Source organism: Grammomys surdaster, unplaced genomic scaffold (assembly GCF_004785775.1).
Source record: "Grammomys surdaster isolate TR1022 unplaced genomic scaffold, NIH_TR_1.0 63, whole genome shotgun sequence".
Classification (NCBI taxonomy): Eukaryota; Metazoa; Chordata; class Mammalia; order Rodentia; family Muridae; genus Grammomys; species Grammomys surdaster.
The window spans coordinates 11,317,095-11,344,525 of NW_021604565.1; the positions used below are offsets into that span (position 1 = coordinate 11,317,095).

The 27,431-nt window shown below is 44.9% G+C and overlaps 1 protein-coding gene across 1 annotated transcript in view; it reads left to right on the forward strand.

The window, feature by feature from the left end:
• Positions 1 to 27,431, forward strand: part of Laptm4b (lysosomal protein transmembrane 4 beta) — a 39,418-nt gene that overhangs the window by 9,337 nt on the left and 2,650 nt on the right. The window contains exons 2-6 of the mRNA XM_028767839.1: positions 7,901 to 8,012; positions 16,620 to 16,693; positions 17,457 to 17,579; positions 19,696 to 19,794; positions 22,822 to 22,917. Coding sequence (XP_028623672.1) covers positions 7,901 to 8,012; positions 16,620 to 16,693; positions 17,457 to 17,579; positions 19,696 to 19,794; positions 22,822 to 22,917 — 504 coding nt within the window. The remainder of the gene's footprint in view (positions 1 to 7,900; positions 8,013 to 16,619; positions 16,694 to 17,456; positions 17,580 to 19,695; positions 19,795 to 22,821; positions 22,918 to 27,431) is intronic.

Genomic DNA, 27,431 nt, shown 5'->3' on the forward strand with positions numbered 1-27,431 from the left:
GAGAGGGAGAGAGGGAGGGAGGTAGAGAGAAGAGGTGTAGAGGCTGGCCGTGAGCATATGGGGGGGGGATAGGGAGATGGGGAGGGGGCAAACAGCCCCTTTTATAGTGAGTCAGGCACATCTGGCTCTTGCCAAGTAACTGTGGGCAGAGCCTAGAGTAAATGCTAACAACCTTGGTATGTGGTTGGGGACTGCTCACCATCATCATATTTGGCTCTGGCCAGCTGCAAGGTGGAAAGTGAGTGCAGAGGATATTTGGGGGACATGAGAAGAAAAAAAGCCCTTTACCTTGGTTCCAGTTGAAGCCTCTTGGCCACAGAGAAGCAAGAATTTCAGCACCTATCCAGAGGCTGAAGGCGTTTCTCCCTTCCTGTCAACAAACCGGCAGTCTTCTAGGACTCTTGCAGAAATCCAGTTTATAAGAAATATTGTATATGAATCTCCTATTGCAGCTCTAGTGGTTCCTAGTTCAGGCTCCTCTCAGATTCAAATTACATCCAGGATATCTCCACTTATCAAGGAGAAAGGAGGAGAAAAAAGATTTTCTAGCAACTTTTTGAGATGTAACCTGAGTGTAACCAAGACTGGCTCCTAAAACCTCTTCTTAATAAACACCAACTCTGCTTGATACTGGCTCACCACGAAATTCTTTTCTGCTGGAAGTCAAGAATCCCAACTTTACTTACGGAGTTTGTAGAAAAACTTCTCATACTCCTACAACCACCTACATGGGGCTGTGTCCCCAGGCCTGCCATTAGGCCAACCAATTTCTGCTCTCCAAGGGAATTCTTATTTCTAAGTTTCTTAGGGTTACCCTGTTGTATAACAGTTTCCTCAGAAATGGAAACATTCCATCCTGCAGGGAATCCCTTTAAACACGAAGGTAAACAACTGAGAACAGCTTCAGGAAGTCCCTGAAACTGACCAGATTTACTAGTTGCCCCCCCCCCCCCCCCCACACACACACACACATTGTATGCAATAAAGGCAGAGTTGCTTTCAGAGTAGTTTACTGAGCTGCAAAGAAGACTGACTCTCAAGACAAGCTGAGCTGTGAAGACTTGAGACCAGACCAGCTGCCTGGAAGATGCAGAAACCTGCTCTGCTGAGCTTCCTGGAAGAAGTTTAGACCAGAGTCACTTGGAAAGAATACTCTCAGGCCTGTTGAGCCTGCAGGCTGTGCAGTGTGTTCCACGCTTCCCGCTTTTGTGAGCTGTCACCCATGCTGGGGTAGGCCTTGGTGATGCAGCTATTATGTTTTGAGTCATTTCTGCTCCTATAAGTAACCTCAATAGGACTCACGATTCACCAAATTGGTCTTAGGTGGTATCCATACTTTGATCTGTTGTAGGCTCCCTATCTGGGGTGAGTAGACCTGTGTGCTGTTACACAACGTTATGTTACTCAACATAATTGATGGGCATTCAACAAAACCCAGTGTGAGTTGGGGAGGATCCTGAGTATGCCTGAGTGGGGAGCATCCGCAGAGGAAGTTGTGATACAGTGGCCTCTGCTGCATGGTGTATGTTAGTGTATCAAGTGGCTGCATGGTTCTTGCTATGGGAAGTGAGAAGATATACAGCTAAGGTAAGCTATCAGGATTAGGAGTATCAATAGGAGGAATTCTAAGATAGTAGTCTTCATCTGTGTGCTATGGGGCGACATTCCTGATGTCCACTACATGGATACAAACACCCCAACAGCAAAAGCTTAGAGAAAAATTTACAGTCTTTCAGATTCAGTGCACAGTGATCAGCTCTTGGCAAGCAGCAGCGTAGGTTGCTTGCCTGTTGCTATGTGTAGTTAGAAATGCGTCTGAGGCTGACTTGATGGCCAGGCAGGAACCTGGTTTATGTGAAGGGGCAACGAGAAAGGCAGGTGCTGCTCGATTCCTCCTCCGCGTTTGTCTCTGATTTGACAATGACAGAGAATGACAGAGATGGTAAAAATGATAAAAGGTACTTCTCAAGATGCTATTAAGGAAACTAGGAATAAGAGAAGCTCTGTCTGAACCCCAGTACACTGGGCCAGATAGAGCCATGTCCACAGAGGAGTTAAAGGATAGGCTGGTCCAGCAGGGACCTCGAGGTTGGTGTAGAGCTTCAGTGGCTTTGCTGAGTTCATCAGTGGGGCACGATAGGAAAGGCTTTGGCAGATCTAAGTGACTTAGACCAGCGTACGAAGAGAGTCCGTCTAGTGAGAGAGCAGCCTAGAGGAAATAAGAAAAAGAGGAAGAAGTTTGCCTGGGTTACTGTGAGGACAAATGTGCCAAGATTTGTATTTGGTTGGAGTTGCTGAGGGAAAAACTGACAGAAAGCCACCCAACTGCTGAGGAGCTGCTGGGAGACTCTAAAGCCTGAGCCAGAAGGCATCGGTGATCAAGCCTGGCCCGGGGGTAGTAATTATCCCTCAGACTAAGACTAAGGAGGCTACATTGCCCTCCACTCCAGCAAAAGGTTCTGTTCTGGGGTGGAGATGGTTTGCCCAGCCAAGGCGTGGTGGCTTGAGAGTCAACAATGAAGGCTACAGCCACAGTGTAAACCTAGGCCATCTGACCCAGGAACCCAGCAGGTGCAGCCAGGGAGAACAGGGCTACATCACTAAATAGGTCTGAGAAGACTGCCAGGTAGGGAGGCTCCATGGAGGAGCTCCAGGCTGTGGAAATGGCTCAGAGAGAATAGAATGATGGCGGATTACAGAAAGCCAGTTAAAACCTCTCCTATTCAGGCTTTCTACCCAGCCTTGGTCTGCGGAGGAAGCAGTTGATACAAGTGGATGGAACCTTTCCTGTTGGATTCTGCCCGGTGTATGTTCCCCTTTAGTGTCTTAGTTGTCACCTGCCACTTGCTCAGAATACATGACAGTAGACATTCAGGGTGCTGCACCAAGATTATCTTTGTAATGCCACCATTTGTTTTGGGATGGTGGTTTGGGATGTTGCCTTGTCCTGCCCATCCTTGGAAAAGGTTTTATCAATAGTGACATATAACCCTTGAGTGTTGCAGATTTGGAAAGACAACTAGGTACAGTAGTACTTCCTTGTATCTACAACCCAAGTGTGGATGGGTAAATTGAAAGGAAAAAAAATCTGAAAGTTTCCCTATATGGGTGGAAAAGGATACTCCCAGAGGACTTAACGTCATTTAACGAAAACCCAGTGCTAGGAGTTCTGCCTCCTGTGAGTTGTTAGCCAGGGAAGCCCTTGAAGGCTGTTGCTACTGCTGTTGCTTGTATGCCAGAACTAGGTAGTAAGATCCTATTGTTGAGGAGGCTGTCTGCAGGATGAGACTACAGGACATAAAGGACTTAAGCTGGGACTGAACTACCGTCCTGCTGGTTGGCTTTCATAGTGCCAGAGGGAGCTATGTAGGTGCCAGTGGAGAACCGTTTGCCACATTCCTGCTTGGCTGTGGACCCTGCATGCAGAATACCAACACTGCAGACAGGATGTTCCTGCCCGAGCGGCCTCTGCTGTCATGGGTAGGACCAACAACCTTTCCATTTGATCTACAAGAGGGGGTTCACATCTGGTATTGTAAGCCAGAACAAAATCCTGTGCCTGGGGAGGTCACAGGTCTCGATGGGGAAGCAGCTTTTATGGTTTTAGGGTGTACCTGTGGAACTGCCTTCTACACGTTTGTCTGCATGCATGGATCCCTGTTGGCAGTCTCAGATCACCACTCTTGAGAATGAGTGACGGTGTGTGTCACAGGGGCCTGATTCTCAGCCTTGGATCCGCTGTGGAGCTGAACCTTGTCCTTATTTATAGTGCTGCTCCTGCCTTAGCCTCCCCGGAGTGAGCCACTGAAGCCCTCTCATTCTGGGCTTTGTTCTCCCTGCTACCTGTGCCAACCCCAGCCTCTCAACACTAGGTGTTTTAAAATGCAGCTCTAAGGTCCCCATTGCTCAGCCTTGACTAGGTTTTGGGCCAGGCCTGCCTCATCACACACGTAGAATCAAAGTCACATGACTGCTTTCTTCCTTCCAAAGCACAGATCTCATAAGAAGACTGCATCAGGTGTTTTTGCCTTTCCTGGGGGTGGGGGTGGAGGGCATCCTTTGCCTCTTCCCACTGTCTAGTGTATTTTTCAAAACACGTTTCTTATTTGCAAATACTTATTTTTTATACGTGCATGGGTATTTTGCCTGCATATTTGTCAGCATACCACTTGTGTGCCCAGTGCCTGCAGAGGGTGCAGGATTCTGGGGAAACTGTCCATTATATTTCTTGTTAATTACATGGTCTTGCCCTCCCCCCTCCTTTTTTAAAGATATGTACGACTTCATCCATTTTGAGTCCTGCAGTTTGAGTGTATATATAGTCAATGTAAGAGTGACGACCAGAGCTCAACCAAGTCCATTCAGAGAAGTTGGTTGGGATTGTTTCTCCTGCCCTTGCATATTGGCTTTATTAGTCTTGACAGTCAATGCTTTTGCTTCTGGAGTGCTGGGATCAAAGGCCGGCGGCACCGGTGGCACCGTGCCCTGCTTCACTGAGAGTCTTGAGCTGCCAGCTCACCGGTTATGTTGATTTTTTTTTTAGTGGCAGAGGAGGAAGTTTATTGTGGGTAAAAGACAGGCATAGTCAGAGGCAGGGGCATCTGGGAGATGAGAGAGGGGAACCAGGTGCAGGAGCCAGGAGGCCCAAAGATAGATAAGCTGGTGACAGTCCTCGGTGGTGCTTTAGGTGTAAGCTGCATGTTTGTTTGAGATCTGATACATGATTTAAGGCTGGAAGCATTTTGGGTCTCTGGAGAATGCACAGGGGCCTCATATCATACTACCTAAGTAATTAAGAACAAGGAAAAACGTGCTGACATCACAGGAGCTATTGGTACCCACCTCACTGAAAGACACAGCCCAAACACAAGCAAGAAAACGGAAAGCAGGGTGTGTCTGCTGGGTCTTTTGCAGAGAGACTAGCTGTGGCCATTATACTCCTGGCAGGTCTTAGCACTGTCATGGTTTGATGATCTAATGATTTCTGTCTTCTCTTTCAGGAAGTTCAAACTCAGTAGTCTCTTGGGGCTTTAGCTTGTATTTGGCTTCTTCCATCTGACCATGTTTGTTAGTTACCATGACGACTATTGCTCCACCTCTTTGTGTTGACCCAAGTCCTCATGGACACTTCTGTATTCATTCCATTTGTGCTAAAGTCCTGTCCAGCTGTTGAGTAGTAATACAGAAAAGACAGGCCAGACTGATTGTTCAGAAAGGTCTCAGCTCTCAGAAAAGAAGCAGCACAGGATGAATCATGTGAGGGAGAGCTGGAAAGAACCATGCTTTCCACAAACCTCCTGAGAGGTTCACGGCTTATACCTCAGGGATGTGGGCCGCCTGGAATGTTGTAAGTCGAGGGCCATCTCTAGCCCCATGATAGCTGCTTATTACCCGCCTCTGCATGAACCCGTGCATCTCTGGGACTATTAGGTAGTTACTTGGAATGTACAAACCCCAGACTCCATCAACCAGAAGCTAAGGATGTTGTCAGCATCTGAGGCTTGGAGCTGAAATTCCCGCTTTCTATGTCCGTCTACCTGATATTCCACCAGCATATGTGGAAGAGGAACATGGAATTTGGGGTAACTCCAGGATTAACTATTTTAGCCCTTTGAGGTAAGAGTAGTGGTTTTTGTTTTGTTATTTTTCATTTTATTGTTGTTGGTAGTCATTTGGAAGACAAGAACTTACCACTTTTTTTTTTTTTTTAAAGAATAACACTCAGGAGGCAGGTGGATCTTTGTGAGTTTTAGGCCAGCCAGAGCTGCATAATAAGACCTCCAAAGAAAAAAAATTAAATTAAAAAAAATTCTGTGTATTTGTGGTGTGTGTGTGTCATGTACGTATATATGCATGCATACACACTATGTGTGTATGTGTGTATGTATTGTATGTATACGGGTCAGAGAGCAAAATCAGGAGTCAGTTCTTTCCGGCCAGGGATCAAATCATTTCATCAAATCCTGATCAAGTATCCCTCTACCTGCTTAGCCACTCACCAAGCCCAACCATTGATCGTTATCTGAATTACTGCACAAAGTTCAGGGGAACTTGGAGGCTACAGTTCCTGGACTAACCCTGAGATACAGAGGCCTCAGGGTTCAAGGTTGGGCAAGTGCAATTGTAAAGCAGTAGGGAATACTGGGGAGAGAGGATAAATCGAACCAACAGCACTATTGGGAACCCACAAGAGGAGACCAAGTGGGGAGAGCAGGAATGCATCACGCTGTCAGAAACAGGGCAGGTATGGTCCCCAGCACCATACACCAGACATGGTGGTTTGTGTTCCAGTAATTTAAGAGCTTCTAGCACTCTGAAGGCGGGGATAGTAAATTCAAGGCCAACCTGGGCTATGTGAGACCCTTTCTCAACCCTCCCCCCCTTGACCTCATACTTAAAGTATGAGGTAATAAAGTAATCAGTCATGAATGTGTATGTATTCTGTGAATTGATTGTTCTCATCAGGCTGCATGTGGAAACTCGAGGAAGGAAAACAAAATCCAAGTCATACAACAATTCTAAAATGATCTGTCAGTGGTCACATTAAAAACTTCTGCAGTGGGTGTTTACCAAATGGTCTGTCTGAATCTCTTCTGTAGTAAGTGCTTCCAAATAGTAAGATGTGTCTTTAGTTAATGTTAGTAAAAGGCCTTTTCTCACCATTCTGAGAAGAGTAAAACAGCACACTCGTGTTTCTGAACTTGGGTGGGGTGTAGAGAGATGAGGAGGGTGAGGAGGGTGAGGGGGGTGAGGGGGGTGAGGGGGGTGAGGGGGTGAGCCCAGATGATGCAGTTACACACCTGAGCAGAAGACACGAAGGCTTGCGATTTAAGTTCCCGCGTCAAATCTCCTCTCTCTAGTCTGATTTTGAGCATTTTTTTTTAAAGATTTATTTATTTATTTTATGCATATGAGTATACCACCATTGTTCTCTTCAGACACACCAGAAGAGGGAATCAGACCCCATTACAGATGGTTGTGAGCCACCGTGTGGTTGCTGGGATTTGAACTCAGGACCTCTGGAAGAGCAGTTGGTGTTCTTAACCTCTGAGCCATCTCTTTAGCCCTTGAGCAGTGTTTTTAACTTTTGAGTCTCAGTTTTCTCACAGTGGGGATTATCTTGCATTGCTCTAACTAACCAGAGGGCTTGCAGGGCTCGGGACTTGACATATTAGTCCTTACTGTCACGTCTGAGCGCTGTCCTGTTTAATCACAATGTGTGGTACACTCAATAAGAAACACACAGGAAGGAATGAGTACAGGTGGGAGACGTGGGCTGTGATCATCTCCACGTGGGTGTGCTGAGTGTGAAGGACACCGTCCTCCGCAGAAGTCAGAGACTGGGGGCAGCCGGTGTGTGTGTGTGTGTGTGTGTGTGTGTGTGTGTGTGGTGATAGTGCTTCTCACAGCCTCTGGCATCGTGCGTGTGCATGGTGCATGCACGTGGGTGTTAGATTGGCTGGCTACTACATTTCAGGAACCTGCCTGTCCCCTGTGCTTCATTTCTGCTCCCCAGTACACAACACTGCACTAAAAAAATTATGTGTGTGTTATGTGTCTGTGTCTGTGCACATATGAGGGTCAGAGTACGACTTGGAAGAGTTGATTCTTCTTCCGTGTGGATTTTGGGGATTGACCGAATATTGATATTATCAGGTTTGATGACAAGCACCTCTATCCATGTCACTGATCCACCGTTGCACTTTTTAAGCAGACTCGGGAGATCGGACCTCAGGTCTTCGTGCTTGTCCTGCCGAGCCATCTCCCCAGTTTAGCTGTGCAGAGTTGGCCAGAATCAGCCTGGGAGCCTTTGCACGCTTCCTCAGCTGCCAGACATGAAGCACCATGGGTGATCTGAGACTCTGGCCTGGATGTCTTATGTCCCTTTTCTCTTCTGCAGATCATCAACGCTGTGGTCCTGCTGATGCTGCTGAGTGCCCTGGCAGATCCCGATCAGTATCACTTTTCAGGCTCTGAACTAGGAGGTGAATTTGAGTTCATGGATGATGCCAGTAAGTACGTCAGATAACAGCTGGTGATATTTTGGGATTCCTCGGGACAAGGAGTCTGGCTGTCTGTCTTTTCTGTTAAATTACAAATATTGATTCAAGGGCCTGTTTGAGCTGCTATTTTAACTTTATTTTCTTTCTTTCCATCATTACAAATTAAATCAGCAAATACTTACGTGCTGCCTATGCCCTGTGTTCTTAATGAGTATCAGATAGTAAATTTTCCATATCTTATGTGAGTATCCTTTTCCCATTCTTAAGAGGCAGAGTCATGTATTATATTTAGTTGAGGTTTGTCTCAGTATTCACTGTGTACCCAAGGATGACCTTGAGCCTCTCAACCCTCCTGCTTTTTCTTCCCAAGTGCTCAGTTGATGGATGGGCTACTCTGCCAGTTTGGAATTTATACATTTAAAAACTATTACTTTCTAACAGACTTTTTGAGGCAGGCTTTCATGTGGTTAAGGCTGACCTGGAACTTTATATGTAGCAAAAACTAACCTAGAACTCCTGATCCTTCTGTCTCTGGCTCCTGATGTTGGGATTTTATACATACACTCCCACACCCAGCTTTGCCATACACTTTGGCTTTTTGCAACAGAGAATGAAGAAATATCAGGAAAGAAGATGAAAAGGGTTATACCTCTCTCTCTGGGTATTCTGATAGCTCCAGGAGTTGCCTTCCTTCCAGGAAGTGGTTGTTGCTGGTTAGCTATGATGGAGCCTTTCCCAGCAATGGAATCGGGGAGAGGCTGAATGACAACGGATGGCCAGCCTAGCGATACCTGTAGTGCAGGCCTTGTTTACTTCTTGGCTAATTGAGAGGCAGAGCTAATCATGACCACAAAGGGCAGGTTAGGCAAACTGATGATCAGCATTGTAGAACTTTATATGAGTTTAAGAAAGTATGGCTCAGGGCTGGAGAGATGGCTCAGTGGTTAAGAGCACTGACTGCTCTCCCCAGAGGTCCTGCGTTCAGTTCCCAGCAACCACATGGTGGCTCACAACCATCTGTAATGGGATCTGATGCCCTCTTCTGGTGTGTCTGAAGACAGTGACAGTGTACTCACATTAAAAAAAAAAAAAAAAGTGTGGCTGGAGGCAGATGGAAGCTTGCCTCAAGCTGCAGAGATTCGTTTTTGAGAAATTATAAGGAGTTGAAAGAGTAGTGAGTGCTGTGGCTTTTGTTGTTGTTGTTTGTTGCTTTTTTACTGTGTACGGCTTTGCTTGCACATATATCTGTACCATGAGTACATGGAGGCCAGAGGAAGAAGATATCAGACCCCCTGGAACTAGACTCACAGTTGGTAATGAGCTGCCTTGTCATCCTGGGAATTGAACCCAGGACGTTTGGTAGAGCGGCCAGCGCCTTTAACTGCTGCGTTATCACTCCAGCCCCTGGTTTTGTGGATTTTATCCTCAGAGTGAAACAAGTGTGCTTAAGTCAATGTGTGAACTGCTGTGTAACGTAAGGACCCCTTTTGCTGTTGACCGAAGACGTGAGTGGTTTGTTGTTGAGCGGCTTGGAGCACAGCCTAGGGTTCTGATCTCAGACATTCTGCTGTAGTGAGGAGGCACTGGGGATGGAAGAGAGGCTGGATGTGGACAGAAGTTGGTGAGAGGATGGTCAAAGATGACTTACATGTCCACATAGGTAAGAGAAGCTGGAGGAAGTCGGTGGAGACACACTTAAAGGTGAAAACTAGATTTTGACTTGAAGTGTGCAGGCTCCAGTCATTCAGACTGGAGGGCTCAGTCTGAATGGCTGCTCCCTGAGCTTACTGCCAACCTCTGCTGACTTCAGAGTGTCCTCTGAGAAGTAAAGGAAGTGATGGAATCTGACACAGATGTGGCTGTGAACAGGCCTAGGATGAGGTCTGTAGTAACTGCTCAGTTAAACCCTCACTGACTGGGTATGTAGATGGAGCTCTTGTGATTGAAACATGGAAAGTAGTGTAAATACAAACAGAGAAAGGAGTCAGACCGGATTCCCCAGGAGAGGTGTGGATTGAACCTGTTTGCTTTGGGTGGTGGGAAGGGAAGAGAGAGAGGAAGACAGAGTCCTATAGGAGGAGGGCCAGGAGGAGGAGCCCGAGGACAATAAGCTGGTAATGAAATACAGGAACACAGCTGCACACCCATCTTCTACCATGTAATATCATTAAGAATCCCGGGTGGGGCTGGAGAGATGGCTCAGCACTGAGTTCTATTCCCAGCACCCACATAGTGGCTCACAACCATCTGTAATGGGATCTGATGCCCTCTTCTGGTGTGTCTGAAGACAGCTACAGTGTACTCACATACATAAAATAAAGAAATCTTAAAAGAAAAAAAAAAGATTCAGGATGCCTGTGATCCTAGAAAGTGGGAGGCTAAAGCAGAAGGATCAGAAATTCCAGCTACTCTTGAGCTACATAACAAGTTCAAGGCCAGCTTTGAGCTGTGGAAGACCATACCTCCAAACCAACAGACATACAAAGAAGCAGTAAACAAATAGTCAGGGTTATGATATCTTAAAGGCTGGGACCTTGTCAGATACAAATGGAATTTCTTTCTTTTTCTTTTTTTAAAGATTTATTTTATTTTATTTATGAGTACACTGTAGCTGTCTTCTAACACAGCAGAAGAGGGCATTGGATTTCATTACAGATGGTTGTGAGCCACCATGTGGGTGCTGGGAATTGAACTTAGGACCTCTGGGAGAGCAACCCGTGCTCTTACCCTCTCAGACATCTCTCCAGCCCGTGGAATTTCTTTACAGTCCCTAATTGTTTGTTTGTTCTGCTTTGAGATGGTTTCACTCTGGCTGGCCTGGAGCTCACAGAGATCTGCTTGCCTCTAGAGTACTGGGATTAACTAACGTGTCTCCACGCCCAGCCTGTCAGTGTCTGATTGACCTGTAAAGATGTGTTGTCTTTCACTGTTTCCAGGCATAGGAGTCTCTTTCTAAGGTAATTGGGAAATTTAAATGATAGCACTGTAGTCCTCTTGGTGTTTGGTAATCTGTACACTTTCCCAGGGCCAAGCTAGGCAAATGCACTGTCTGACAAGAGAGGCTTGCTGGTCTTCAGACTGAAACAATAATCATTTTGTAAGCCCTGCATGCATATTGCAGCATGTGTGAGGTTTCTTACATGGTCCACGCCACACACTTGAGAAGACTGAATGAATAGTGTATAATTGCTGTTAAGAATGATTTAAGCAGGGTGAAGCTAGCACATGCCTTTAATCCTGGCACTTGGGAGGCAGAGGCAGGGAGATCTCTGAGTTCCAGGACAGCCAAGAGAAGCCCTGTCTCAAAGAGGCAGGGGTGGGGAGGTAAGAAAGTGCTGGGTGGATGACATGACACTTAACAGGACTAACTAACTAGAGGAATGATTGAATATTATGTGGCTACAAAGGTAGGCATTGATTTGAATCTTTTAAAAAAAAAACTTGTTTCCTCTTAATGTTTATTTTCTGTATGTTGATCGCCTTTTTAAAATAAACTGCTAGGTCAGCTGGGCCTGGATGCTTAGCTCTGTAATCATAGCTATTGGGAATGCCAAGGCAGAAGATTGTAAGGTCGGAGCTTGCCCCCCTGACAACGACCTAATGAGGCTTGTTTCCAGACACAAGGCTGAGAACAAAGCTCACTGGAAGAATGCTTGCCAGAGTATACATGAGGCTCTGCTTTTGGTCCTACAAAGGTGGGGTGGGATACTAGGTTTGTAGGTTAGAGGTCATTGTATCAGACAAGCCTTTAAGTATTTAACCCTGACGTAGATAGAATTAAATAGTCCTTGAGATTGGGTTCAGTCAGCTACATAATTATGGCTGAAAAGTCTGCAAGTTACTAGAGCTACTTGGTAGGGAGAGACAGCCAGTTAGAAGCACCGCTCTAAAGCACTGTTGCTTCCTGAGGATCTGCATTGGTTTCTCAGCAATATTCATGGTCGCTTGTCCCCATATCTAACTCCAGTTTGAGAGGATGCAATGCCCTCTTCTGGCCTCTGTGGGTACATATGGCCTTTTGCACGCACAGTACACATATATACATGCAGGTAAAACACCCATAAACATAAACTTTTTTTTTTTTTTCTGGATAGCTTTGGCTGTCCTGGAATCCTGGAACTTTTCTGTCTGTCTGCCCCCATTTGTTCCCAGAACTCCTTCCTCTCTTCCCATCCATAATAGCTAATTATTGGCTTCAGAACAAAGATAAATTAGTCTTTGCAGCTTATCATAAACTAAACTAAACCCATGAAACCAGAAGTTGGCAAGTTATAGAATCCTTCTTTGAGGATTCTCAATAATACGTTATCAATAATCAACAAATTGAGAGTATTAGACTCATCAGTTTTAGGGAAGTAAAAAATTAGTATCTCATTGTTTATTCTTCCCTGAGCTTGGGGCCTCAGGAGGGGCCCCCGAAGCAGGACGTAAGCTTGGGTTTTCTAGTCTTCACTGTGGCATTGGAGGGCTTTCCGTTTCGTTATGAGTAGTTACATACTGTTGGAAGTTCAACTGAAAATAGTTCGTGATACTGTTTGTTTTCATGAGCTCTGCTCCCAGCAGTGTGGCCAGAAGTTAGAGAAGTCTTGATGTAAGCGGAGTTAGCTGCAGGCCTGCTGAGGAGCAGTCCACGAGCTGGGGAACAGAACTAGAAGATCGGACACAGGTGTTTCAGGTGACTTTGATGTGCCTTGTCTGTCTCAGTGACTCATTGGATTCAGGAAACATTTTCTAATCATGGCCCTTAATACCTGTGGTATAGCTTTTCTTAGGATCCTTTTTGAAAATAGAAGTGCAGTATTAAAGCAGGAATTTTAGGAAGCAGTGTGGTGTCAGTGTGCTCTGATGCTCTGATGGAATGGGGAGTTGTCGTCCTAGCACTGGCCAGAGCTGCTGGCCATACAGTCCCCTCCTGCTTGTCGTGTCGACTGGCTGTGGGCTTGTCACGCTAGGGATTGGACCCAGGGCCCTGCTCGTGTCAGGCAAGCATTCTACTGCTGAGCTGTCCTGAGAGCCCTAGGAAGGAATATGCTTTAGTTCCTCAGTAAGCTTTATTTACTGTGTACTGTGTTACTTCTGTGGGGTTGGCAGCTGTTTTGGAGGTGGTAGCCTGTTTTCATCCTACCTGTTCTGTGTTCTGGTTTACAATTTGGGTCTGCACAAGCTGCTTCCTGTCTTAGTTAGGGATTTACTGCTATGACCAAGGCAACTCTTATAGGACAACATTTCATTGGGACCGACTTACAGGTTCAGAGGTTCAGTCCATTATCATCAAGGTAAGAACATGGGAGCATCCAGGCAGGCATGGTGCAGACAGAGCTGAGAGTTCTACCTCTTCATCTGAAGGCTGCTAGCAGAGTACTGGCTTCCAGGCAGTTAGGATGAGGGTCTTAAAGCCCACACCCACAGTAACACACCTACTCCAATAAGGCCACACTTTCTAATAGTGTCACTCCCTGAGCATGTACAAACCATCACTTTCTTGAGCTTGGGATGTAGCAGTTTGTGCAGAAGATTTGGTTAGAAGTGCATATAGAAATAGGATTTCCAAAATGTCCTCACCTCTCGCTGTTTACATGAGTGCCAATAGTGTATGTACTTCATCTCATGGATTTTGTTTGTACCTTTTAATTCTTTGGGTTTTATATTCTTGCATGAAGATATAAATCATGAAGTTTGAAATTATGACTCTAATTAGGGTCAGTTCTGGAGTGTGCCACACAGTTCTTATTAAAGACTTTGTATAGTGCATATTAATATTTTCATGTCTTGAGTAAACCTTTGAGTTTATTTGCCTGTCTATATATTTATTATCTATTGCTCTAAAGAACTTTAAGATAGTTAAAAGCCTATAATGGCCTGGTTTTCATAAATTTATTTTTTTCTTGTTAAATATACTGTCAGGAGCAGCCTTGCTTATACACTGAAGCCCTAAAGTCAGCCATAGGCCTAAGTCAGACATACATGCCTGCTAACACAAAGTCTTGGTCTCTGTGGGAAAACACTGACCCTAGAACAGATAGCTATAGATCTTGTAAACAGGCAGCCTTGGTGGAAAATTACCAGCCTGGATAAGAACGGGTGGTCATAGACCTTGTGGATAGGTACCCCTGGTGGAGGGTGCCAGCTTAGATAAGAACAAATGAATCATAGACAGAGTCTTAGTGACCTGTTCCCTGCTTCTTCACCCAGCCAAAACCCTGTTCTGGAAGATATCTGTACTCCCCCTGAGAACACCTACACTCCTCCCCATCCCCACATCCTGCCTTTATGTGTATATAACCCTGTTGTGGTAATTATTTAAAACTGGCCTCTGGTTCATCTGACTATCTAAACTGCAGAGGTTCTTCCTACCCCAGTCACCATGTTTCTCAGCCTGAGGCCAGGTGCGTGCTGCAGCTAGAACTGGCCTGCCAGAAACACCAGCCCTGCCACCCACTAGATGCCAACGTGAGAGATGGCTCTGCCAATCTTCCACGCTGTCTCTGCAAGGCAGGGCATTGCCCAGACCATTCCGCCATCAGTGCAGGCCCAGTAAGAGAATGAGACTCTAATTCTTATAGATTAATCAAAGGCTTTATATGTTTGATAATGATTAATAACAAGATGCCCATACAAAGAGAGTTGTATCCCAATTAGCTAACCTAATTATAAGTTTATAAGTTGTTCCCCACAAGTGCTCTCCATACCTGTGTGGTTCTCCATCCTCCTACATCTCTGCCCTCTCTAGCTCCTCCTCTTCCTTTTTCTCTTCCTCTCCCAACTCCTCTTCTTCCTCTCCTTACTCCTCCCACCTTAGCTCCTCCTACAAAACCCCTGTGTGAAAAAATTAAAATGGCAGTTTGATCAGACTATAGACAAGCCGCTGTTCTTTGCATCCCGTCTTCCAGTTCTCTCTTCCAGGTCTTCTGATGCCAGTTCAGTGCCCCATGGGGCTGGGGCAGTATACAGAAGGTTTTTCTCCTTTTTCATCCCCTTTCCTCTCCCTTCACTCCATTTCTTACAGTTCAGGTCATCTGAGTTCACTGTGGGCAGCTCAGAAGGGGTAGGGACATTTATACATGCTCTAAGGGACCTTTCTCCTACTTTTGTGTTAGGGACCTCAGCCTTTGTGAGGGCCTTTGTTCTTATTTAGCATTCTAGAAATACTCTTATGGACACCACAGAAATATGCTGGACTAATCCAGGTCCATCTTGATCCAGTCAAGTTGGCAATTAGCTTTAACCACTATGGCAGAATTAGTCACAGCCCAGCCTTTGCCCTCAGAGTGTCCTGCAACCCCAAACCTTCATTTTATCTTCTGTTCAAAAAGAACATCTGCTTTATCCAAGAAGAATAAAACATCTCTGAAAAACAATGAGTCGAGCTACTTCACTGCCTTCTTAGCATCAGAAGTTAGCAGCTTAGTTACACCTAAAAGGCACAGGCTTCCGGAAAAATTGTTCACCTTGAGCCTTCTATGTACAGGCATCATTCCCAAACAACATTGTTCAGTCATCAATCTTGGTTTTTTTCTGTTGTTGCTTTTCATAATGTGGTTAGTAGAAAAATCATACCTTCGCATAAAAACCAGATTAATTATAATTATTGAAATTAGTATAAATGTCATTGATGAGATATTTCATATTCTCTGAACTGAGTCTGGAGGACTGGAGCATGTGTTCATCCTACCTTCTCCGTCTAGGTTCCCAGCACCCGCCTCGTGCTACCAGAGGGGTCATTTCTCACCGAGATGGTGGTGCTAGCCCACAGTATGCTGTCCTTTTACCTGGGGAGAAACTGGCAATCACCAGTAGCAATTAGAATAAGTTTAATAATGATGTGTGCTGTAGCTGTAATTCCACATGACAGGGGTGGGCACAGTGACTGGAAGGCAGGAACTGCACCCGCTGGAGTGCTGAGGGAAGCCTTACAAAAGGTGATTTTACCGGGCAGTGGTGGCGCACGCCTTTAATCCCAGCACTTGGGAGGCAGAGGCAGGCGGATTTCTGAGTTCGAGGCCAGCTTGGTCTACAAAGTGAGTTCCAGGACAGCCGGGCTACACAGAGAAACCCTGTCTCAAAAAAAAAAAAGATGATTTTACCTGGGACCACCTTCATCATTAAAACGAAATTTGATCATACTACCAATGAAGAAAACTTCAGACATAAGACCTAGCAGTTAGTGTAGTTAGTGTTTGATCCTGTTGGGTGACATCGACAGCCAGGGTGGTGAAGTAAGACGAGAGAGATCACTTTAGAGTAAATTGGGACATTAGGGTCTTGAATAGAAACATTTTAAAATTTGAATGAGTAAAGGATCAGAGAGTTTTAATTTGTGATTTATGCATGAGTGTATGAAGTGCAGACAGACACCTGTGTGGCTACAGGATGACCGAGCTAGCGAGGACCAGAAGGCCGCCTTTGGTTTCTGAAAGCAGCACCTCTGTGCTTTGCAATGATGTAGTCACTTAGGATTTAGTGAGGACATCATCTGGCACTTGTTCGCTCTGGTTGGTTGATGTAGTGTAAAGTTTTCACCTATAATTGGTTTATAAACAAAATGCAGAGAAACTAACTATGTTCGGAAGTGAATCTAATTGTCTCTTCCCACCCCTTTTTTTGACCTTTTGCTAGACATGTGCATTGCTATCGCAATCTCTCTCCTCATGATCCTGATATGTGCCATGGCTACTTACGGTGCATACAAGGTAAGCGGCTGTGGTGAGGTGAGGGCTGGGCCCTTCTTCAGGCCCTTCTGCTAGAGCAGTGGTTCTCAGCCTTCATAATGCTGGGACCCTTTGATACAGTTCCTCAGGTCACTGTGACCCCCAGCCATAAACTTATTTTATTTTCGTTGCTACTTCATAACTATAATTTTGTTATGAATCATAATGTCAATATCTGTGTTTTCCGATGGTCTTAGGCAACCCCTATGAAACAGTTGTTCAACTTCCAAAGGGGTCTCAACCCACAGGCTGAGAACCGCTGCTGTAGCGTAATCTGAGGTCACCTTTGCTGAGTACAGAGTGATTCATAGTTTTCCACAAGAGTCTTCAGAAATCTCTCACTAACACCTTTGTGGTACTAGAAAAACTGGTAAAACAGACATTATGAACACTCAGTGTTTTGTTTTTTTTTTAAGAGTTACTTATTTTATGTATGAGTGCTCTATCTGCATGTATGCCTGCACACCAGAAGAGGGCATTAGATCCTGTTATAGATGGTTGTGAGCCACCGTGTAGTTGTTGGGGATTGAACTCAGGACCTCTGGAAGAACCAACAATGCTCTCAACTGCTGAGCCATTTATCCAGCCCTCCAGTATCTCTGTTTCTTGATTGCTTCAGCTTTTTGCACACCAGCTGTCATCGTGGCCTGGCTAATGACTGCCAGTTCCTCCAGGTCCCTTCATGGTGATGGACCCAGTGTCTTTTTATATCCAACACACTAACATTCTGTTTTCTCATTTTTAGCAACACGCCGCCTGGATCATCCCATTCTTCTGTTACCAGATCTTTGATTTTGCCCTGAACACTTTGGTTGCAATCACCGTGCTGGTGTATCCAAACTCCATTCAGGAATATATACGACAGCTGGTAGGTGACCCTCCCACCGTGTCAGTATTGGATGACGACTTTCCTCTGTTGGCTTGTGGGAGACAGGAAACTGCTGTGGAGTTCTTTCCAGACTTAGTTCCCCAGCGACCCCTTTCCTCTTGATTCCTGTTAAGTCCTTTATGGACATCCTAGTAGTATTGGTGGCTGGGTGTTAAGGAGCTTCTAACAGCATCAGATGGAGTAATTATGGGCCGTTAGGCTTTTTAACTTTGGATTTTTAAATTATGAATGTGTCTGAAAATGTAATTTCCTTAAATTGTTTAAATGGCAAAGCATTTACTCTTTTTTGGGGGGAAGGATTATTGTTTTTTGGTTTTTGTTTCATTGTTGTGTTTCTTGAGAGACAAGGTTTCTCTGTGTATCTCTAACTGTCCTGGAGCTCATTCTGTAAACCAGGCTGGCCTTGAACTCACAGAGATCAGCCTACCTCTGCCTCCCAGGTGCTGAGGTTAAGGTGTGCACTACTAATGCCCAGCAAATGTTCGCTCTTGAAGATTCTCTCTATATAATTTTATTTTGTGTGCGTGTGCGCGTGCGCCTGTACAAGTGTGTATGTGTGTGTTTTACTGTGGCAGTAGGGATTAAACCCAGGGCCTGCCACATGCAAGATCAGCGCTTTCCTGCTGAGCTACCTCCTTATTTTAGAATTTCATTTTGAGACCAGGTCCTGCTGAGGTGCCCAACTTGGCCTCCTACTTCTGCCTGCTTCCCGTTCCCTTGGTTACAGACTGCCAATGTGCTCATTTCATGCAGCCTTTGTAGTAGTCTCTGAACTCAGGGTAAGGACCAGGAGAGATGAGGTTACAGGATGCACATGGCATTGGGAACTAAATGGTCCAGTAGGAAGGATGGCTGAGGGCAAGGAGGGAGGAGGGAGTGAGGCGAGAAGCTTGTAGTCTTGCTGACAGTCCTGCTCTGACCTGTCCCATCACAGAAGGCCCCAAGGTTTTGCTCCTTAGAGATGTCTACATTGTCATTCTTTTTATTACTATTTGAAGAGCCAGGACTATTGATGGGCTGTTGCCATGTGCCAGTTTTGAGAGTTGCCTCTTAGGAGATAGTTGAAGGGGCCTGATCCGTGATGAGCAGGTAGAGGATTAGCCTCTGTGCTGAGGCTTCGTTTTAACTCTTTGATGATCTGCTTGCTGGGCTCCTTAAATCATGCTGCTAGAGAAGAAGAAACTCAGTCCCAACAAACTTACCATGTACGGGACTGGCTGGTGGTGATGTTAAGAACACATGAAGACAGGCCAGCAGCTGCCTGTGCTGTGGAGCGGTGCACTGTCCATGGACAGCAGAGATTGACATAGACCACACAGGTCATTCAACGGCTTCATTCTGACCTTACCTTGTCTGCTATTCTCCATTCACTCACTTTGGAACCATCACATGCTACAACCACATATTATTGGAGCTGACAGGAATTATAATACTGTAAAACAAATCAGCTTTCACTTTTATTTGTAATGACAAACCAAATAATAGAAGTGAAATATTTTAGGAAGCCAGTAGCAAATCATGTACATATTAGCAATGAAAGGGACCGTTCACATTCCTCCGATGACTGCTGCTGACAAATTGAAACTTGGTGGGTTAGAAAGGCAGCCGTCAACTAAGAAGGCTGCAGGCAAGCCCAAGCTAGAGTCCAGTAAAACACAGTCAAAGTAATTCATCCTTGTTTACAAAACAAACATGTAAGAGTTTGCTATCTAGAAAGATGTGTTATTAGCAAATATATTCATTTAGTGAGTTTCTCCTCCTTGTCCTGCACACAGCCTTTAGAATATCCAGAACCTGAAGAAAATAAAACACTACCACGTCAAACACCAGGAGTGTACAAAGCACCACACTGGTGGTGGACCCCCATGGTGCAGTGGATGGCGGAGGGGCACTGCCCACTTGACTATGTCTGTCTGCCCTTCCCTTCACTGGAATCACTGCCTGAGTTACAGTGTTGGCTTTCCCTAACTCACTGTTGCTGTCTCATCGGTAGAGGCTTCTGTCCTAAATAATAATCACCAATTGTGCCTCCGCCGTCTGTGGAATACGTCTTGAAAGATGAATAAGGTTTGCTAATGAGGCCCTTTCCTTTCAGCCTCCCAGCTTTCCCTACAGAGATGACATAATGTCCGTGAATCCAACCTGTTTGGTCCTTATTATTCTTCTGTTTATTGGCATTATTTTGACATTTAAGGTAAGCATAAATATTCTATTTATGGGCTAAATATTAAATGTATTCCTGACTGCAAGAGAGATAAACAAAATAACTAGTTTGTTGCCTCTTGATTTCTTTGTTTTTGTTTGTTTTGTTTTTGTTTTTCGAGGCAGGGTTTCTCTGTATAGCCCTGACTGTCCTGGAACTCAACTCTGTATACCAGGCTGGCCTTGAACTCAGAAATCCGCCTGCCTTTGCCTCCCAAGTGCTGGGATTAAAGGCGTGCGCCACCACCGCCTGGCTCGCCTCTTGATTTCTTAACGTTACAGTTTATTCTGTTGTCTGTGTGAGAAATACTAAGCTGTATTCCACAGGCCAGTCAAGGAGACGTGGCTCAGTAGTTAAGAGTACTTGTGTTTTTCCAGAGGACCCAAGTTCTGTTCCCAGCATCCACATGGTAGCTCACAACCATCTATAACTCCAGTCCCAGGGGATCTGACACTCTCTTCTGATGTCTGTGGCACCAGGCATGTACACAGTGGACAGATATACATACATACAGGCAAAACATCCATATATGTAAATCAAAAAACAACAACAAAAACAAAATGTATTTGGGACCAGATTTAAGGTTATATAGTATATAGTACTGCAACATGTATTACAGTGTTCTGTATCTTTTTAGTATTAACATCACAGAAGTTAGATGCAAATATTTCAATAAACATAGCAGATGCAGATTCAATAGATCTTCAACCCGAGTCACAGAGTACAACCATGTAACAGAAGGGCTGATGAGATGGCTTAGTGGGTGAAGGTCTTTGCACAAAGGCTGGTAAACTGATCCGAGTTCAGTTCCTGGAATCCACATAGACGGAGGGAGAGATCGAGCTCCCAGAAGTTCATTTCTGAGCACGTGAACACACACATGGGTGTGGGTACTTGTGCATACATTGGTGTATACACACACACACTAAATAAGTAAATGTTCTTAAAAGAAATGTAAGTCAGTGTTCTTAGTGCATTTATAGGTGTGTACAGCTGTGGCTCCAGGCCTATACGTACTGTGTAATTTTTTATTTTTTTGAGTTAGGGTTTCTCTATGTAGCCCAGGTTACCCTGGAACTTGATCTGTGTAGATCAGGCCTGCCTCTGCCTTTCTTTTTTTTTGGTTTTTCGAGACAGAGTTTCTCCGTGTAGCCCTGGCTGTCCTGGAACTCACTCTGTAGACCAGGCTAGCCTCGAACTCAGAAATCCGCCTGCCTCTGCCTCCCAAGTGCTGGGATTAAAGGCGTGCGCCACCACCGCCAGCTCTGCCTCTGCCTTTCAAGTGCTGCTACTAAAAGTGAATGCTGCCCTGTCCATTTAGAACGTTTTTAGTCATACCTCATGTTGGTCTTTGTGGGGGTTCCCCATACCCCTTAAGTTGCTACCTTGGTTTACTTTCTATTACTGTGCTAAAGACCATGGCCAGAAGCAGCTTGCAGGAAGAAAGGGTGTATTTGCTTTACATTCCAGGGGCGCAGTCTGTTGAGGGAGACTGAGGGCGGAACTGTAGGAGAGGCCATGCACACTGCCCTTTCTCAGGGCTCGCTCAGCTCCCTTTTCTATACCATCTAAGTCCCAGGGGTGGCACCTCCCTCATCAGTCTCTCCTCCAGGCCAATCTGATGGAGTCATTTTTCCCGATCGAGGTTTCTGCTTCATAGATGACCTAGCTGTGTCAGGGTGGTGGCTCTCACCAGGACAGTTGCAGGTGTGTCCTGCTGTGTGACATGCCTCGTATCCATCCATCACACGACAGGTATCCAGTTGCCTCCACCTTGGCTGCAGTGAACAATGCTACTTTTCACATCTCTGCAATAAAGTTTACGGATATACATGTCCCTAGGGGAGTATTATCGGGTCCTGTGGTGACTTGTTTGAAATTTGGGGCTATACCATTTCACATCTTTACCAGAAATGGAAAAGGTTCTCTCTTGAACCTTTTTTTAGTCAAAGAAGTTTGAAATTGGGGAGGGATTTTAAAGTAATTGAGTTCTAATCCAATTAGAGATGGTTGGAACAAGAGCGTAGAGAGAGTTCCTGACCCAGCATCTCATGTGTCACTTCTAGCACTGTGTTCTTCCGGGCGGTAATCTTAGGTACCTTTAGATGCTTCGTTTCGACAGTGGTATAATACAATCAGATAATCCTGTAGAATAAAAACTGGAAAAGTACATGCCTGTAACTATAGGAGTATGTTTTGGCTGCTTTATTGGGTTCTTAAATCTACCATCTCCACCCCGCCCCTATCCCCAACACTGGGTAGGAGAGAGAAGCTTAGAGGGGAACGGGGGCATAGACTTTTCAGACCACCTCCTGCTAATTAGGGCTTTGAGTTCCAGTCTTAGTTAGACTGTTTCCAACCAGCAAACAGAATTCCAGCAGTAGCAAAAGCAACAAGTGCAATAGCAAGAACCAATAGCGGCAGGGGAAGCCGCAGCTGTCCTCCCAGGATCTCACGTTTATACTCTATCCTCTCAAGAGTCCCCAGAATTCCAAACGCAAACCATCTGCAGCTGGCAGGAATCACATCCATCCTACAGCACTAGACAAATCATAGTTAGGAGCTGTGGATGGACAATCTGAAGCAGCAGCCCCACATCCCACACCTGGGGTGAAAACAAAGACATAATCACATAACATAACTGGGTTAGTTAAGAAGCCAAAATTCTTACTGCATGTAATACTGGAAGTCAGGGTGCTAAGCAGGAGGAGCTTAAGGGTAACCTGGGCTACACATCAAGTTTGGCTTACCTCTTGCCAAAGAATAAGTAGTACAGTGGTAAAATAGTCTAATAAATTTGACCAATGTCCCATCCTTAACCCCCACCACCACCCAGTATCAGTACCATACTGGGGTGTACTGTGATTGAACAAGGCTGTGGCAGTACACCCCCTTTAAATACCTGAGGTTCAGTAACATTAACTGTGTATGCAATAAGGCCTTCATAGTGTGACTTCTTACTGTTCTAAGTTGTTTTTTAATTTTGAAAATTAAAAATCTGATGACTGTTACTTGCAGGGCTACTTGATTAGCTGTGTTTGGAGCTGCTACAGGTACATCAATGGCAGGAACTCCTCTGATGTCCTGGTTTATGTGACCAGCAATGATACCACGGTAAGTGTGATGTCACCAAAGGAGACGTCCCTCACTCTACTGCGTGATGATGCCTAATGTTTTAGTGTTTGCTGTTTATTTCCTGCTGTGTTTACAACATGTTATTTTTTTGTTTGTTTGTTTGTTTTGAGACAGGGTTTCTCTGTGTAGCCTTGGCTGTCCTAGAACTCTCTTTGTAGACCAGGCTGGCCTAGACCTCACTGAGATCTGCTTGCCTTTGCCTCTGAGTGCTGGGATTAAAAGTGTATGCCACCACTGCCTGGCCAAGACATATTTGTCATTTGTATGCTCTGCAGGGTATACCAGGTTGTAGACTTTTTGTCAGTGTGACAGAGAGCTGAAAGAAAGGATTTAGAAGGAAAGGGTGCTTTGGTTATCTTTCTGACATTTCTGTCGTGTGATAGGACTTGTTCTGTTACCACAGTCTTGTGGTAAAATACAAAGAATATCATTGCTGCAGACCCTGTGGTGGAAGAGGCTGCTCACATCAGGGCAGCCAAGATGGAGACTCTCCCAAAGGACTCCCACTTCCCTCTAAGCAAGCCCCACGGATGCCATCAGATTAGGAACTCATCAGTAGGATAATCCATGGATGAGATCAGAGCCTTTGTTACCCAGTTGTTCAGTGATTGGAGCCATTAGCTGGGGACTGAGTCTTGCCAGTGAGGGGAGTTCCAGGGTATTTCATATCCAAACCATGACATAAATAATAATTGGGCCTTGGAAAACAATAGCAACAAAGAAAACAAAGCAAAACCAAAACAAAAACTCAGCCTAAAGAGAGATGGCTCAGCAGTGGCTGCTCTTTCAGAGGTCCCAGGCTCATTTCCTGGCACCACGGGCTGCCTCACCACCATCTATAACTATAGTTCCAGTTGATCTGGCTCTGTCCTCTCCACAGGTACCAGCCATGCACATGATACACAGACATACACGCAGCCAAAACACTAGTACATGAATATAATATATATAAAAAACATACACACAAGGAAGTAGTGAAGAGATGAGGATATCCCACTGAAAACTACGTGTATTTTGATAAGTTGTATAAACTTCTTGTTTTGTGCCTATTCTGTATCTTTAGAAAGGGAAAGCAGACGCTTGCTCTAAACACTAACACACCACAGTTCATAGGACTGACGTTCAGGCTAGACCCTCCTTGGCCAGTTGGAGCCTCATCAATAGCTCTCAGGTGTTCTCGCTCTCTAGTATAACACAGACTCATATATTTTCTATACCACCCCTGTGGTGTGCCATGTCTCCAAAGAGCCATTCTTGTTGGTAGAAAATGATCTCTGGTGATCATAATGTAGTCCCCGAGGACTGGAACATTCTAAGATTGGCAAGAACTAGGAGGCTTAATGTTGACATTGTAATTTAGAAATCAAAATGTGCCGATGCTGCCTCAGGCCGTCTAGAAGGTTGGGGTCATCTAGTTTTTCATCGCACATAACCACATACGCTTCTCCTTTGCCCATGTCAGTATGGGGCATCCACATCAACATAATAACTGTCATGCCTGGCTTTCACTTCCTATTAAATATTGGGCCAGATGGCTCTTCTCCCAGGCTAAATAAATTCATGTTGACCTTTGTGGGTAGATCTGGAGTTCTTATTACACAGTAAACATGCCTCGTCTCCTTTTCTAAGGCAGTGCACATGCTGTGATCCAGATTCATGCTTTCCCTAATTCTGCACGCAGAGGAGACAGGAAAGGGTTGTTAAACATCATTCCCAGACCAGGTTTAACCTTGCTTCCATTTCTAGCCAGACCACAGTGGAAATGCCTGGGGAGAGGGCCCCAAATATAATTTAAGCCTTGGAGCCTGAGCGAGAATAAATACCCAACTCTTCATTGCACTAAGCAGTCATGTGTGTACAGCTTGACAGCAGCCTGCTCAGTATGTAGGAAGTGTTGTTTTGTTTCCCTTAAGAGTTTAAAATATCCCAAGGTGCCCCTCTGCGCGTCTGCAGCCGCCTGGCCCCAGCACTGTTGGTGCCTTAGGGAGATGCACCCTCCCTGTTAGAGCCCCAGTGGAGAAGTCATGTGGTGGACAGATTATGTAACGTCACATTGTCTTCCTAATGCATGAAAATGTGCTCTCTGGAGAAAAAGCACATTAGAGTCATAAATACATAGATTGTGGATTTTTTTGTAATTAAACATCTGCGAATTGAAGTTTTTGACAACTTAATTTGTGCAACTTTGTTTCACTAACACCACCAAGACCGGGGTCCCAGCAGTATTTTGCCAAATGTAAAGTATGGAACGCAATCCCTGTGGGACCAAGGTTTTCAGAGTCAGTGAGAGTAATATTTAGCTAAAACAGTGTCTGAAATTCTGATTCCAGATAAAAGCATTATAGCCTTAGATATGATAGGAAGGTTCTTAATATTTTAAAGGGAAACTGTAAAATTCAAGGAGTCTGTTATGCTATGCCTTGTTGTAGGTGCTAATTCAGACTACCTTAATGTAAGTATTCTGCTATATGAGGCTTTCTTTTTAGTCTGTTCTGTAATACATTTGTAAATACAGTTGTAAGAAAAAAACTTTACTTGATGGTCAGACCATCTCCCTAGTAGCCATTGCCCAGTAGATTCCCTGGCATACTGAAGGTCAGTTAGGCTGACCTTTGGCCGTAAAAATGCTCTGAAGAACTCAGCAGTTGGAATGACATATATGGTGGTCTCAGTGACTTTTTCAGCAATTATAGCACAGTTCCTTCAGTTTTCTGTCCTTCCCCTTCCTTCTTCACTCAGCCCTTCTCCCCCATGTCCCCCTCCCCCCTTTTTATTCAGCTACTATTCTGATTTTCTTCACTTGGTATAAACTAGACATGGTTATAGGCAAATTCTTCACCAGGCTCTTGAGTACTTTTAACCATAGAGAGATGAGGCTACCTATCTACTAGGTCTATAGCTATCTGTTCTAGGGTCAGTGTTTTCCCACAGAGACCAAGACTTCGTGTTAGCAGGCATGTATGACTGACTTAGGCCTATGGCTGACTTAGGCCTTCAGTGTATAAGCAAGGCTGCTCCCACCAGGTATCCTCCTCTGCCTTGACACTCTAGGCAAGCACTTTACTGAGCGGGCAGGGAGTGGGGTGTGCATGGAGAGAAAAATGGAGTTTGCATGTGTGTGGAATTTGTGCTGGACACATATAATAAAGTAGCCCCCAGGTGTGTGTGTGCTTGAACATTCTGGCACTCAGCCATTAGCTTCTTTACAACTTTCTTACAACTCAGCCATTGCAACTTTACACTCAAGTAGGACATGTTCTTGGTCTTTTTTTCCCCTCTCTCTCATTTATTCCTGACCGAAGTGTGGCCCCGCTCCATGAACGGTTAGGGTTTTTTTTTTTTTTTTAATACATTCAACTAAATGCCAAGTGATTAAAAATGTCAAAATAGTCACACTATCATCTATTACATCATGGCATCCTAGTTGGCAAATTTGGTATTAATCATGTGATAGTATTTTCTCTTGATGTCCAAGTTCTTATAGAAAAGGAGGATGGCCGAATCCTCAGTGCTGACAGAACATAATAGGAACAGAAGTGCAGTTGGTACTCAGCCATCCCATCTTTCAGTCAGGACCAGATTCAGCATCATTTAGATAAGAGGATGCTGAGAATTTAAACTAGTTCCATCTGGAGAACTTTCAAAAGTATTCTGATAGCTAGAGGTGTCACGTCAAGAATATTTCACAGAACATAGAACAGTGAATGAGGGTGTCATCAGCTCAGTAGAGGGAGGGATTCTTCGGGCCCCTTGACTTCAAAGCGCAAGGTGAAGTCAATAGAGTATTTCTGAGAAAGACCCTCAGTGTTGAGGTGCTGACATTTGCAGTGAAGCAGTATTCGATACAGGCTTGCTTGATAATGACTATACCAGTGTGAGAGTTCTGTTTTGACAGAACATAATTATGCTTCCCCTGAAAGAAAATGTTGTGTTCAGTCTCTGAACATTTTGGGGGAAATTTGGCCTGAATGTTTTGTTTTGTAAGAAAGGAAAGAAAGTCAAATGTGCTGGCTGCTTTCATTTCCTCCGCAGCCCTACTGTGTTCTAAGACTTCCCCAAAGGTAATGGTAGTTACGGTCAGTTAATTCTTCAGTGATGCTGCCGAGGATAATGCAGAACCATCATTCTATAGTTAATGTTCCTAATGCTGGTCACGGCTTCCAGTGGTCGTAGGTGACCCTACTTGATGCATATACACACCTCAGGCCACATGTAGAGAGCCTTGCCTGAATACCCTGCTGCATCTCCCCAACCTCCTGTAAGTAGACAGTGGCCAGGCCCCTCCAACTTCCCAGAAACTGTTCCACTGCCCGCCTTCTTTCCTTCTACCACACGTGTACACTCACCATATCATTCCATACCATACCATACCATATCATATGTCATATCATATCAGAACAAGTGTTCTCTAATGTCTAGTCACTGCCTCTGGCCTTGGTGGGGGGGCTTTTCTGGTCCGCACTGGTCTGCAGTACACTTCCTTTTCTGGTCCG